The sequence below is a fragment of the Besnoitia besnoiti genome, chromosome IX (assembly GCF_002563875.1).
Source record: "Besnoitia besnoiti strain Bb-Ger1 chromosome IX, whole genome shotgun sequence".
Taxonomy (NCBI): Eukaryota; Apicomplexa; class Conoidasida; order Eucoccidiorida; family Sarcocystidae; genus Besnoitia; species Besnoitia besnoiti.
Window position 1 is genome coordinate 2,351,524 of NC_042364.1, and position 13,709 is coordinate 2,365,232.

Genomic DNA, 13,709 nt, shown 5'->3' on the forward strand with positions numbered 1-13,709 from the left:
AAAGAGACGACACTGAAAAGGTCGTCCTCGTCTCACGCCACGAGATGCGGTCTATCACGGAGTTCGGTATCAAGGGCGAAGTCTATCACCCCCTTCGTGTGGACTCGGGGGCCTCGTCTCTTGACCGTACGTCAGGAGGGAGACTCCGTCTGGGCTCTCGTGCTTCTTTGGTGCACTAGCGGATGGCGTTTCCGCTGCAGATAAACACGTTTTGCCGACCTCAACTTCCTTGGAAAGCTGCATGGCTGTGCGAGTAAAACGAAGCTAGTCCACTCCTTCCTACGCGTTTTTAGCCTTTGGCATGTGCCTATGAGCACTGTGTCTCAACTCCTCCTCATTCACGTACTGCCTCTTCCCCCCAGACATTCTGTATTCGTCTCTCGTCGATCCTCAGGCACATACTGCTGCCGCTCCTAAACCCGAGCGCGAGAGACGCTCTGCATGCAGTGTAGGATACTAGCCACGCACACATGCACGCGTTTTCACCAGCAGATGCTTCAACTCTTGAACTCGCCTGCATCGCTTGTGAAAGGAATACTTCAGACGCGCGTTGTCGCTCGCGGCGGATTCCTAGATCCCCTACGGGGCTCGACTCCTCTCTGGGGTGGAGATCCGCAGCCAGCTGGCAACTTGCAGCCGTCTTCACTCGCTGCAGGAGGGGCGTCCTGCGCAAAGCGGTCGCGTCGGGCGACGCGTGGCGCGCAGTGTTGGAGGACCGGCGCGTTACACCTCTCGCAGGCTCAAGAGGACTTACCCGCCTTTGTATGTTGTCTTCTATGTGTGCCTGCAGCGGTTGATCCTCCGCGCGACAGGGAGAAGGCGGGCATCGGGACGCTGGAGGAGCTGCACCACCACATCTTCCGCCTGCTGGCGAACACTGCAGACCCTCACCGCCTGGCGCGGACGAAGCTCCTCCTCCAGCGCTACAACGGCCAAGGTATCGCCGCATCCACCACACTCACCCGCCGTTCTACACACACCTGCCTCGTTTCTCTGCAGAAGGACAAAGATATAAGCAACTCTTTAGAGCCCTTCACGGGGCAACACACTTGCCTCGAAGCGCGTAGTCTGTTGTTTCAGCGAGCTTCCAGTGGAGCCGTCGACGCGCGTCCCTGGCAGGCTCGAATCTGCCCATGAGCAGGCGTGCGCATGTGCCGAAGCGTTTATTCTTGAAAACACTATATTACTCTAAAAAAATATATTAATATGCATATATATGTATGTTTAGATGCACATGTGTGTGCGACTCACGGAGGCGCAGCCTCCCAAGGTGCAGCCGAGCGTTCGTTTCCTGAGCAGGCAGGCGTGTAAGGAATGCATTTTATAACCCGATCGCTCGCGTGCGTTCACGCGTGCTTCCCTTGTTTTTTTGCAATCTTTTTGCCCGCCATGCACGCAGACTGGCGCCTGTGGAAGCAGCGGCTCTCTCGAGATGCGAAGCGGGCTCACGCCTACAGCCGCTCGGCGGTCTGGAAGCATCCAGGTTGCTTCCAGTTGCTCATCCTCACGTGGGCGCCAGGGTGCTGCTCGCCGATTCACAATCACCCCTGCGAGCGGTGTTTCCTCATGCCGCTCCACGGCACCATGGCAGAGGCCCGCTTCTGGGTCGACGAAGAAAGCGAACAGTAAGGCGCAGCAACTTCGCGACTGCCAAGAGGCGTGCGCGGAGAGGCACGGCTGGATGCAGCCGGGCGCGCAACGCAGCAGAAGACATAGAGACACGCGCAGCGCACAGCAGAGACAGAACGCGAGAGAGAGAGACGGCGGCGAATCACGAGGCGGCTCGCGTTTCGAGGGCAGTTAGCGTCTAAAAATATGTCACCGATAGTCTCAATTAGATGCGCATATGGGCGTAAGCGTTGTACGGTTTGTAGCTGCTTGACTCTTCAGTTCAAGGCGAGCTGAGCCAACAGGTGCACGAAGTGACACGGCAGCGTCCGAAAAAAGGATTTGAGACCGTCTACCACGCGCCAGCCTTCCATTCTCCATTGCAGCGCGTGTGCACGCTACGTTTTCGCTTTAGCTACTGTGGGCGCTGGATACGAATTCGTACTTTGAAGCGCATCTGAGAACGCCGGGTGGCGGCTGACGCGTTTACGGGCGCTTGCTGCGTTTGTGAATTCCATTCTGCGCCTTTGAGTCGTCGTCTCCGCACTCGTGGCTCTGCGGCCGCCTCCAAAGGCCTTTTATGTCTGCTGCGATCTCCTGCCCCCCCCTGCAGATGCACCGAAATCTGCCGCTCCACGATGAAGACTCACACCGCCTACTGGATTGACGATTCGTACGGCTGGTGAGCGCACAGTAGACGAAGTGACACGCTAGTACACCAAACACTGCCCCCAAGTGCTGGGAAAATTGTTGATGCATCTTCTCTTTTTGTTCCGCAAAAAGTGACGATCAACACCGGCGCTGCATGTGCCATGGGGTTCGAGCCGAAGGACTCAGCACCCAGCGAGAACCCGCACTACAGCGCTCAAACAACTTCCAGCCGGGCTGCCCTTCGCCACCGACTTCAGCGTTTGACTGTCTTCAATAGTAGATGCCTGCTTCTGCCGAAATATACATTCATCCATCCGTCTTTACGCATGCTAGGATGTTATATATATAAAGGTAGATCGATACAGATATATAGATATATAGTTATAGATATATATAGACAAATATATGGATAGAAATATTAGTTACAAATGTAGGTAGATATATCAATACATAGATAGATACCGATTCAGATATGCCACCCGCGGTCTGAGCGGCGTGAAGCCGACGGGTGTCGCAGTCGCGGTCAGACGTTTAGCACCGAAGCTCTTTGCCGGTATATGTACGAGGTTGCAGCGAGGTCCGGTGGCCGTAGACCGCGGTGAGCTTCCATTTGACTACATTCGCTTGACCGGATGCAGCTGCATGGAAGCCAGATGCCTTTCCCAAATACATCTACGTCTCTCTTGAATTTTGAATAGATCAAAATGCATGACGTTTTCCGTCTTTTCCATATCGCGTCGCTTCTGTACGAGCCGCAGGGCAGGAGCGGCGGCGGGGTGCCACGGCTGAGACTGCGTGTGTGTCACGACCCTTCGTGGAGACATGTTTTGTTTTTCGCGCGGCATCGCAGGCACGCCGTGATGAACCTGGGCAGCGAAGACGCGGTCTCGCTTCACCTTTATATACCAGAGATCGTCAGGTAACTAACCGCTGAACTCCGCAATGTGCCGTCCCTGTTCGCTTTCGGTCTTCGGTTGGGGCATGCTGTCCGTGGCTAGGAAGTCGCGGCCCGCGTTTTCACTGTGCCATCGTTGCGAGAAGCGCTTCTGTTTCTTTTTCTCTCTGCCTCTCTGCAGATGCAAAATGGTGCACCCTGTGACGCACGGCATCCGGTGGACGTCATGTGCCTCAGACACTCGCGACGCGCCGCCGGCCGCCCACCAGCGGCTACTCCGCATTTTATCTCGCGCGCTGGCGGAGCGAAGCGCAGACAGCGACGGCTGCAGAGGCGAGTCGCTGGAAGGCTCGCTGGCGCGCTGTCTCCTCTCTGCGTTCGGCTGGGATGAAGACTGCGCCCGCCGACGCCACGCCGGAGATTCTGTGGAGAAGGAAAAACTGGCGACCCGCGACGATGCCGAAGGCTGGAGTCTGGGCGGAGGGCGCATGCACTGGAGTTTCGCAGATCATCGGGCGGATGCCCACCAGCTTAGGGACCTGTTTTGCTTCGAGAGAAACGCGGAGCCCTTTGTCGACGAAAGGCTCCTCCACGCGATTCAAACAGTCGTGGAGCTCTGCACAGGACGCGCAGGCGCCGTAGAGCGACCCGCGCAGCACGCCGCGCGGCAGCACGCGAAGGGAGGTGAGAACGAAGGAAGCGCGAAGCGGTGTCTTCACTGCGGACACGAGACTGCACGCCTAGAGGCCAGAAAAGCGAAACAAAGGGAGATGAATGTGGAAAGCGTCTGCTTAACCTTCGCGACCCAGCGGCGTAAAGGGGTAGACTTGCCTGTATTGCCATCTCCACATTCGCACGCGCGGCTGGATGCACGGTCCACGCAAGTCGCTGCATAGGTCTCCGCTTGAGGCTCGACGCTACATCGGGTCGCGACGTCCTTCCTGCGTGTGTTGGCGGAGTTGCCCTTGCTCCGAGCCTTTTTCGCGTGCTTTTTTTGGCTTTTGCATTGCGGAAATCTTCTCCCGATTCTGCCGAGTGCAGCCTGTGAAACTCCTTGCGAGCAGACACACAGCAGGAAGTGCTGGCTTCAGTTCGCTCGGGGGCTAGACGCTGTAGGGGTGAACGTGTGTGTCTGTCCGCGGTGCGTCGCACGGTGATCTACACAGTTCAGCTCTGCATTATAGAGTTCATCGGCTCATGTGCTTGTCGTTTTCTACGTCTTCAGTTTTCCCCGACTCTCGAGCGCGCTACGGCTTCCGCCGCGGCTCGCGCCGCCACACCGTGAGCCAGTCGCCGGCGCTCTTTTCGCTGGTATCCTCGCCCTCGCCGAGTCCAACCTCGGAGGGCGACGACGAGGACGCAGCGGGCTGCGTGTGGGATGGATGGCGGCAGGCGCCGCAGCTGGCGAGCGTCGCGGGGTGCCTCGCTCGACTTCTCCTTCCTCGCGGCGAGACCGTCTCCGCGGGAGCGCTGCATCTGGGCTTCGCGTCGGGGGGGTCTGTCTCCACAGACGGCTGTCGTCGCGAGTCGGGCTTGGGGTCGCTGTCGCTCGCCCTCTCCGCGGCGCCCTCCCCTCTGGCGGCCTGCGAGACGCTGGCGCTTCTCGACGCCGCCATCCTGAGCCACGTGGCGGGCTTCTTCCGCGAGAACGAACAAGTCGCGGCGGCTCCAGGGCTGCTGGAGGGGAGCGCGGAAAACTGGCCTACGCGCGTGGTGCTCTTCGACTGTGCGTCGCCTGTGAGGGGGGGAAGTCGGTGCAGCACGTATTACCGGATGCGCCGAGCAGCCGCGAGGCACTTACCGCAAGAGGCAGAGGAGGGAGCGGGAGCGCAGGAGAGCCTCAGCAACGTGCGAGGTCCGTGTGCGGAAGACAGTCGCGGGGAGGCCTTTCCGCGGATGAGTCAGGAAGTTCAGACGGTCCTCCTCCACGCGACGCTGCGTGATCTCTATTATCCGCCTGGCGACTCCGTCTCGCCTCCGTCGCTCTATCCCGCGGCGCTTGATCTGCCTGCGGCCGCTGAGCGACTCCAGCAGCGGACTCCCTGCGGTCGCAGCGAGGAGGACGCGACGGGCGAACGCCAAGCAGCCGCGTGGGAGGCGGCGAGCCCGCGGAGCGCTGAGGAGGTGAGAGGGGTTGGGGGCAAGCCGCCGCCGTGGGAAAGCGAGGACGCGCATGCGAAAGGCGCTGCGAGCCCGCCTGGAAGGGGGGACACGCCGCGAACACCGGGGGAGGGGCGGCTCTCTCGCCGCGCGCCTCTGTGCGGCGTTTGGATGGAAAGCGAAGTCCGCGCCATCCTCGACGTCTTTCGCCTGGCGCGGCACAGCCCCGGCCCTGCGAGGTCTGTCTCACCGGTGTCTTTGAGACTCGAAACGGAGCCTCCTGCGCACTCGTCGGACGACGACGCGCAAGTCCCCTCTGCCGGCTGCCCCCCTCGCCGCCGGCTTCACTGCCTGTGGCATCCGGTTGCCGCGGAGAGTCCGCTTTGTCGGCGTCTCCCGCCAGGCCTCTCTGCATCTTCGCATGCAGCGGCTCGCCGTATCTCGGGGCTCTCTGCGAAGCAGCGGCGCTGGCTGGCTACGAGCGCGACCGCATCGTGGAAGTCGCGCAGACGCCCGACGGCGGCGTGATGAGTGTGACCTGTCTGCAGGAGAAGATACTCAATTGCCGACGAAGGGAGGTCGTTCGGCGGCCGCCGAAAGCCTCTGCGGGCGGTGGGGCTGAGGCAGACGGCAGGATCATCAGAGAGGGGGAACACGACAGCGGAGTGCGGACAGACGAGTCATGCGCTGCATTCATGATCTTCGCTTCGGCGGGACGCAGCGGAGCTCTGGGCGGCTTCGATGACTTTCTTGCTCTTCGACGTCTCGCCGATCAAATAGACGCGTGGCTGCACATCGATGGCGTGGCGGGGGGGTCGTTCGTCTTCCCGAGGGTAAGCAGGTGCCTAGAATTCCTCTACGTGCCGTAATGCATCTGAATCAGACGACTGGGTCTACACAGCAAAGGCATAAAATATATATATGTATATAGTTATAGTATGCATATGCATGGGTAAGAAGGAGAGAACACAATCTGTGTCGACCCTTTGACAACATGCACCGCTCTTCCTCATGGTTTTGTATGGGTATCGATTTCCCCTGACGTGAGAATGATGAATCGATGTGTTTGCCCTGAAGTCATTCCACGCAACTTGATTGTCATGGGCGCGGACAGTCGTGGCCTTTCTCTTCTCAACCTTTGACTTTCTCCTCTCATTCGGTTCTTCAGTCTTGCGCTTTGCTTCAGTTCTTTTCTCGAGACATCCTTTTGTGGCGGCGGTCTATTTGCCGCTTTCTCCCCATCTGCGTCGTTGTTTTTGCCGCCTCCATTCTCTTATTCTCAGGAGCAACCTTTTCAGGCTTTATGTGCGGGCATCGGTCTGGCGGACTCGCTCACCTGGAACGCTCACGCCTTTCTGCGCGCGGCAGATGACCCTGCTTCTCCTGTCGCTCTGTTCTGCCGGCAAGACGCGTTGCCTCTCCTCTCCAGTACGCATTTAAATTCGGCTTCTCCGCCCGCGTGGCTCTCTGCGCGGAAAAGTCTCGCCCGTTTCGCTCGTCCGGCTCTTGGCTCTGTTCCGCTCCTGCAGCTGCCATGGCGAGCAGACTGCATAGGCCGCAGTTTCCCACTGTGGTGTTTGTGGAGGAAGCTGGGAGACATCGGCGCAGCCAATCGCGTGCGGCAGGTGTACCTTCGGTGCCGGCAACTGATGCTCCTTCTGTCGCACTTCCCCAAGCGCGTGAAGCCTCCGGCTTTTCCGACGTCGCTCTCGAAACACGCAATCGAAGCAAACGCGCCGGGGGGGCCCTGGGAGGCCCCAGCGAGGTGTGCAAAGGAGGGTGAGAAGAGCCAGGAAGCGGAAAAGCAGACGCCAGGCATCCGAGCGCAGGCAACGCAGCGCACGAACGGGGACGATGTGGATGAGCAGAAGACCAACGCCAAGGGTGATCCACCGAGGGGGAGGGGGAAGCAGACGAAAGCCACGTGGAGCACAGCGCATGGAAGCGGGGGAACGGAATCGCTCACAGGAGGACAAGGAGAAGAAAGTGCACCAGAGCAAGGCACCCCGGAGCAAGACTCCCTCGACGATCAGGCAGGGCCTTTCGACATTGGAGGCGCGGTCGAAGACGACGAGGCGTTTCTCAGAGACCGTGAAGCCGCTGTGGATTACCTCGTGGATGCAGCACGAGAAGTGATATGCAGTGAGCCGGGCGCTTTCCTCCCGCCTCCTGCCCTCGCTACAGGAGCGTCTTTTTCGGGTGCAAATTCACCTGGCAGGCTGCGCACGTGGACTCTAGAGGAACTTCGCGCGGATTCGAAACGGAGTAGGTTTTCGGAGCCCCCAGGTTCAGAGGCGGCCCGTGAAGCCGCAGAGATAAAGAAAGGTGATCGGTTGTCTTCGGAGAGAACTAATGGGCCTGCTCCGAAAGAGGTTCACAGCGATTCGCCTTCCGCTTGCGAACGCAGCGGATGCATGCATACCCCAGGTGCGTTCCGTGTGGCGCATCCAGGGCGGCACCTGAGTTTCTCTGTCGCTTTTTGGTGGGTTCCTCCCCCTATCCGGAAGGAGATTCTCACGAAGGAAGCACCCGATATCCCCGCATCCACCTGGGAGGAGCTCTACTTCTTCGCGTCTCGGATTTTCCGACTTCTCGCGCTGCTTGTGGAGCGAGGGCGGCTGGGATCTGCTGGACAAAACGGGAGGCGAACAGATGGAGGAAAGCAGGAGAAGAGGGGAGATGAGACAGGCATGAAGGATTCTAAGAGTCTGCGAGGCTCTGACTTTCGTCTTTCCTCGGATGCGTTGTCGATTCACCTTGTGGAAGACGTCAGGCAGAAGAACCGAGCATGGCCAGAGAAAGGTAGACACGGTGAGCCGGCACGTTCTGGCGTGCCTCCCACGTTCCTCTCGGTGTGCATTGCGGATCCCCGCGTCGGTGAAGGCGACATCGCTGCAATTCTGTGTCTTGTTAACCGGCTAGGCATGCTCTTGATGGAAAATGCAGCGTCAAATTCCTAAAGAATAGCTCTCGCTCAGTTTTCGAGAGGTCGCCGCGCTTGGTCCAAGCTTCCGGGTCCACAAATACATGTGTATATCTATCCTGACCTGGAATTGCGAGTAGACTCGAGAGGTATATCCAAATATTTTTTTGAAGCCGTGTGTGTTCGGTACAAGCTAAAAGGGCATCTTTGAATCGACCGTAAGCGTCAGGAGCACAAGGTTTCCGACACGCTTCTTCAGACTTTGAAGGGACAAAGATGGCCTCAAAGGGGTCAGGGTCGATCGCGGCAGGATATTCCCTAAAATTCCGTTTTCTTTCAGTAAAAGTATCCGTTAATTTCAGGCACAACATGGCGCGTGGCAGTGCCCCGGTGTATAGACACCTTGTGCGTGGGCATCATCGCGTCGTCAGCCGCGTTCCGATTTTCTTTGTCTCTCAAAACGCTTCCGGGTTTGCGGACAGATTTGGAAACGAAGGCACTGGAGGAGGATAAACGAGACGACAAATCGGCACGTCGAGTCCGTTGTCCGCCTCTCGGTGCGTCGGAGATCGCAGCGCTTGCAGTGTTGGGTCCGAGTCTGTCTGTGTTGTGTTCTCCCAGTAAGATAGATAGCCTCCTGGGCTAAAGGGTGCAGTCAAGAAGCGCGGCCCAGGGTTGAGTGTTGTCTCGTTCATATGCTCTGTGTGCCGTCGTGTACATGTGGTTGTGCGCCAATCGGAGAGAGGCGATCAAGACAAGGGACGTGATGGTTCCGCTTTCTTCTTCAGACAATCGTTACAAACGCGACGTGGGATGATCCAGCCCTCACCCAAGCCTGCCAGCGGCATGAACCCTCGTTCCATAGAGGGTTTCGTCCGGTGCCGCCTCTGGCTTGCGGTGTGTTTCGAGGCAAGTCGTGCGGTCGAGAAGCGTGCAACATGTCGAGTTTTCGGCCATTGTGGCTACGCGATGCCCTCTTACGGGCGAGTTTCCGGTGTACATACACCACAGAGCCCCTTCGCGTGTTTCACGACAGAAGTCCACGCCGTTGTGTTGTGCCGAATCGCGTCGAGTTCGTTGGCTCAACGCGGCGTGCTGCTTGGCTGCAGCAACGTTGATGGAATAGCCTGTCGTTTTTAAGGTTTCTCAGTTTTATCATCGCCAGCACCTCCGGTAGGAGACTGCGTTCTTGTGACTCAAGAGCAATAGAGTTAGCCGAAGACACCGAGGGTTGGCGAACAGGAAAACCCGTGAAGAAACGGGGAGGTGTTCGGGAGACATTAGGGTCCTTTCTGGACTAATGCAGCTACTACGGGCTTGAGAACTTGGCGTATGCAAGCATCTCACGTGTAAGCCCTACGCAGCCGTGGCTGCACAAGCGAATAATTGTCCGTGTAAACGTCGCTTTCTCTTCTTATATGTAGGTACGGAGAGGAGAGGGCGTTTCGGTCAGCTGTGGATCTGTTCAGGCGCACGTATGTGTGTGTGCATCTTACTGCGACTGTTTCTTGAGCAGGGACAGTGAGTCAGGTCAGTCCTTCCTGTCTCAGATAGTTTTTTTTCTTATGAAGAACTCTACATGCGCGCGTGTTACCTAGTGATGGTGTGGCGACTAGCGCCGTCCGAAACGGAAAAGGAAACGAAAGTTGCCGCGGGAAAGAATGTGCCGTAACGTCCGAGCTACGACTACATCGAAGAGACAGGGAACGCGCCGCCTCCGGGGCAAGTGAGTCGTTTCGATGGTGCTGAGTATTTGCGTTTTGAGTGCCCGCCGTATGACTCTTTCCGTTTGCCGTTTTGCCAGGTGCAAGGGCACCGCGCGGTTCTAACCTGGTTACGTGCTGGCGGCGCACTGGATGAAAAGATTTTTTAACGTGTTTGAGCCAGAATCTCGGCCGCCGTCTTCGGGAGCATGTCACGGGCTGGCGGGTCTTGCGCGAAAAAGAGTTTTTTGACGTTCTTTACGGCGTGCAGCCGGTGAATGAAGGCCCGCCCACGCAGCTGTGGGATCTCTCGTTTCGAAACTGGGACTAACAGTCGGGACTTCGCCGCTCCCACTTTTGATTCAAGGCGAGGTTGGGCGGGATCGTGCGAGGAGCAGCTTTCCGCGTCTCCTTGAGACACACTGACACCCAGGATTTTTTAGACAGAGACGGTCTTTCTGCAAGCGTAAGAAGGCTGAGGCTGGCTGGGGTGAGAAATACGTAGCAAGGCCAATGCGCGTAGCACGTCTCGGAATTCGACACACAGACTTTTGCGAAGTTGTCTCGTGGCGAAAAAAGTCCTGACGCTTGCGCAGATTCCCACGAACTCTGTACCTCTGCTTCGCGACCGGGGTGCGTACAGCTTACACTCTTAAGCGCTGAGACTTCTTAGTTAGCGGACACTCGATTCCAAAACGTACTCGCTTTCCAGATGTTGCGCAGTGAAAACCGGTCTTCCAACGAAGTGTTTGAAGCGGCAAATCTTTCTGCCCGTGGAAAATGAAGGAACGAGCCCTGAAGGAGACAGGGCGGTCGTAGGAGAGGCTTTGGACAGCTGAGCCTGTCAAGGTAGGCAGGACTGGGAAACGACGTAGCTTCTCTAGAAACGTCGCGGTATAGAGCTGGTTCGTGGAGAAACGCGAAAGGCAGCGAACTCCAAACGCAGAAACCGGGTGCTCCCTCATCTTGAATGTTTTTCCAGTATATTGCTTTACAAAATAAAAGCTCGTTCAATAAAGTGTATTCTTTTAAAATTTGTTTAAACCATTCAGAAATAAAGAGTAATGTAGAAAAGAGTCAATAAAAATTAAAGGATTTTTCGTTTTTTCAAAAAGAAAGTGAAACTTTTAAAGTTTTGATAAAAAAATGGAAAAAACTTATAGAGCGAAACTTGAAAAATTATAATATTTTTAGCTACTTTTTTACCTGCCTTTTGTACTAAATTCAAAGAAAGAGTTTGCGTTCACGAAAGAAAAGGAAAACTTCACATAAACAAATTGCAGTTTATGCTCCAAACTATAAATGGTTTTTAATTATTACATCTATTTTTAGAAATAAATAAAATAAACAGAAGGCTAATTTATCTTGAGTTCGATAAGGGTAAGAGGAATCTTCTGAGTAGTGAAAGGCGAAGATACAAAAAATACCAATAAAATTTTTTATTTCAAGAAAGTGGTTTAAATAAATGTAAAATTTCATATCTACTTGAATTATAATATTCTAAGATAAAAGAACATGGTTTAAATGGAAAAATTTTATATACGTTATTACCCTCACCTCCTCCCATTCTGCTTTCTAAAGGCTTTTTACTATGAATTGTAGTTTTACACATTTCGAAACTGTGAAAGTTTTTTAAATGTCAAAGATTTTATAAAAAAACAAAAAAAAACCTAAACCCCAAAGGGAACGTGAAGTGTGCGTATGCATCCCTCTAGGTAGCGTAAGCGGTTCTCCGTGTGCAGTCCTGCGAATAGAACTAACTGTATGTAGTTAAGCAAATAAAACTAAGTGTATGCAGATAAGCATATATATATATATATATACATATAACTAAGAATATGCAGATAAGCATATACGTGCACTGTATTCCTAGCCATTCCTGCATACGAGGGAGTATTTCCTTCCCTACCCGCACAACTCCGACCTAGACATAGCGTCTTCGAGCCTCCCGTCGTGTGTGAGCCTTTTCAAATCTTTCTGGAACGCCACTCGTTGCATATTCACCTACTCCGCGAGCACAGGCTTCTAGACCCCCGTGTCCACACAGGCCTGCGTTCTCCACAAACAATTCGCATCTGAGTACGCGCCGCAATAAGAAAAAAGCTGTGTCAACTGAGAGATCCTGACCCACTCTCTCGCGCGCCAAGCATGCAGCAACCCGTCTGCGGCAGGCCCGTGTGTGTTGGAGACTTTGAGAAAGGTTTGGCTTCCTCCTCCTGTATTAGCGTTGCTCTGTTCGATTCGACAAGAGTGTGACAGCGAACAAAGAACAAGTGTAGAATGAACGTAGAGTTGGTCTTTTGCAGAGAGGCACCCGCAGCGTCTGCGAGGGACGACATTCAGACGTAAAAAACAAGAAGCACGCGTCTCTTCTTGCCTCGTCGAGCGCCCACTCGCTTCACCTGAGCCACGCAGGGCGGATGCAGAGCCGAATACAGCCAAGACCGAAAAAAGGAGAAGAAAAGGGAAGACAGGAGAGAAAGAGAAGGGGAAGGGCGCAGAGAAGATCGGCGTGGACTAGTCGGTTTGTGCATTCCGTCGCACGGGGACGAGATCGCGCTTGCGTTCGATCCCGAGTTTCCTTTTACTTTTTCGTTCTTCGATTTTCACGCGGTTCTTGGCTCCACCTGCGCGCGTGGCGTCGAGTTCCTCTTTGACCAGTTTCCGGAGGTCTTTGCGGCCGAGGAAGAAGGGTTTCTTCCCGGTCGTGGCGATCTTCTCTCTCTCAGTCCTGTTGGCTCTCTGGCGCACGTCCAGCTCGACGCGGCGGCGCTTGCGAGCTTCGTCTTGACTCTGCATCTTTTGCAGCTCGCGCTTCGCGTCTTCTCTCTCTTGGAGAGTCGCCTTTCGCAACCGCTTCGCCCGCCCCCCTGCGTCGTCGCCCGCAGCTCGCCTTCCAGTCTTCACGACACTCTGCAGCGCCTCCTTCTCCTGCTTGCGCATGTCGTCGAGGAAGGCGTACGCCTGGCTCACCATGCGCAGGTTCAGGGGACCGCAGGCAGCGCTGAAGCGGGGATCACGACCCTTCTCGCGCGCCTCCTCCTCGCGCTTCTTCTTGCTCTGCGTCGCCAGGTGCCGCAGACGCTTCATGTGCATCTGCAGCGCGGCTTCGCGCTGCTTCAGGATGCGCGGCTCGACAGACGAGGCCCGCGACGACGCGACAGCCAACGAAAGCGGGCGCCCTTCGCTCTCCGACGCGTCGCTCTCTCCGCCGTGTCCCGAGCGCCATTCCGCAGGGAACGCAACGGGCGCCGCTAGGATCCGCTGCGACCGCCGCGAAGATACCTCCACAGGGCACTTTTTGTTGCTGCGCTTCTTCGGCTTCTCCGCTTCTCTGCGCGTACGCGGAGTCGCGGTCAGCAGCTCCGGCCGCGACGGCGGGGCGGGAGGCGAGGCGGGAGGCGAGGCGCCGCGCGAGGCGGCAGACACACTCCGCATTTTCGCCTCCAGGCTCTTTAGTTGCTGCAGAGGCACGAGGCGAACGGCCTCAACCGACGAGGAGGACTTGTTCTTCCCCTTCATGGCGTCCACAGGGAGAAAACCACCCCGCGTCGCCGATTTCTTCTCTGCGTCCAGCCTTCCGCCGTATACTATTGTCGCCCTCGCCTAAGCTGACACGCTTCAGGTCGTCTCCTATTCTACCTTCACATCCAAATACATGCAAACACAAATATATATATATATATATATATATATATATATATATATGGTGGGCAATTATATTGATATAATATGTGTATATATGCACATATACAAGTTACTCGCGGTCGTAAACTCAGTAGCTCTATGCCACTGCCACGATGAATAATTACAGGTGTCGGCGGAGAGA

General features: G+C 55.9%; 2 protein-coding genes across 2 annotated transcripts; one reads left to right on the top strand and one right to left on the bottom strand.

Annotated features, from left to right (window-relative positions):
• Nucleotides 1–44: 44 nt before the first annotated feature.
• Nucleotides 45–8,214, top strand: BESB_015030 (uncharacterized protein; the record flags this gene model as incomplete). Its single annotated transcript, XM_029360232.1, has 9 exons — nucleotides 45–126; nucleotides 791–937; nucleotides 1,400–1,625; nucleotides 2,222–2,290; nucleotides 3,110–3,178; nucleotides 3,336–3,838; nucleotides 4,380–5,493; nucleotides 5,658–6,087; nucleotides 6,538–8,214. The coding sequence occupies 9 exons, from the start codon at nucleotides 45–47 to the stop codon at nucleotides 8,212–8,214; spliced, it is 4,317 nt and encodes a 1,438-aa protein (XP_029216899.1).
• A 4,183-nt stretch (nucleotides 8,215–12,397) lies between these two features.
• BESB_015040 (uncharacterized protein) lies at nucleotides 12,398–13,402 on the bottom strand (the record flags this gene model as incomplete). Its single annotated transcript, XM_029360233.1, has 1 exon — nucleotides 12,398–13,402. One exon carries the CDS (start codon nucleotides 13,400–13,402, stop codon nucleotides 12,398–12,400), a length of 1,005 nt encoding a protein of 334 aa, XP_029216900.1.
• Nucleotides 13,403–13,709: the final 307 nt, after the last annotated feature.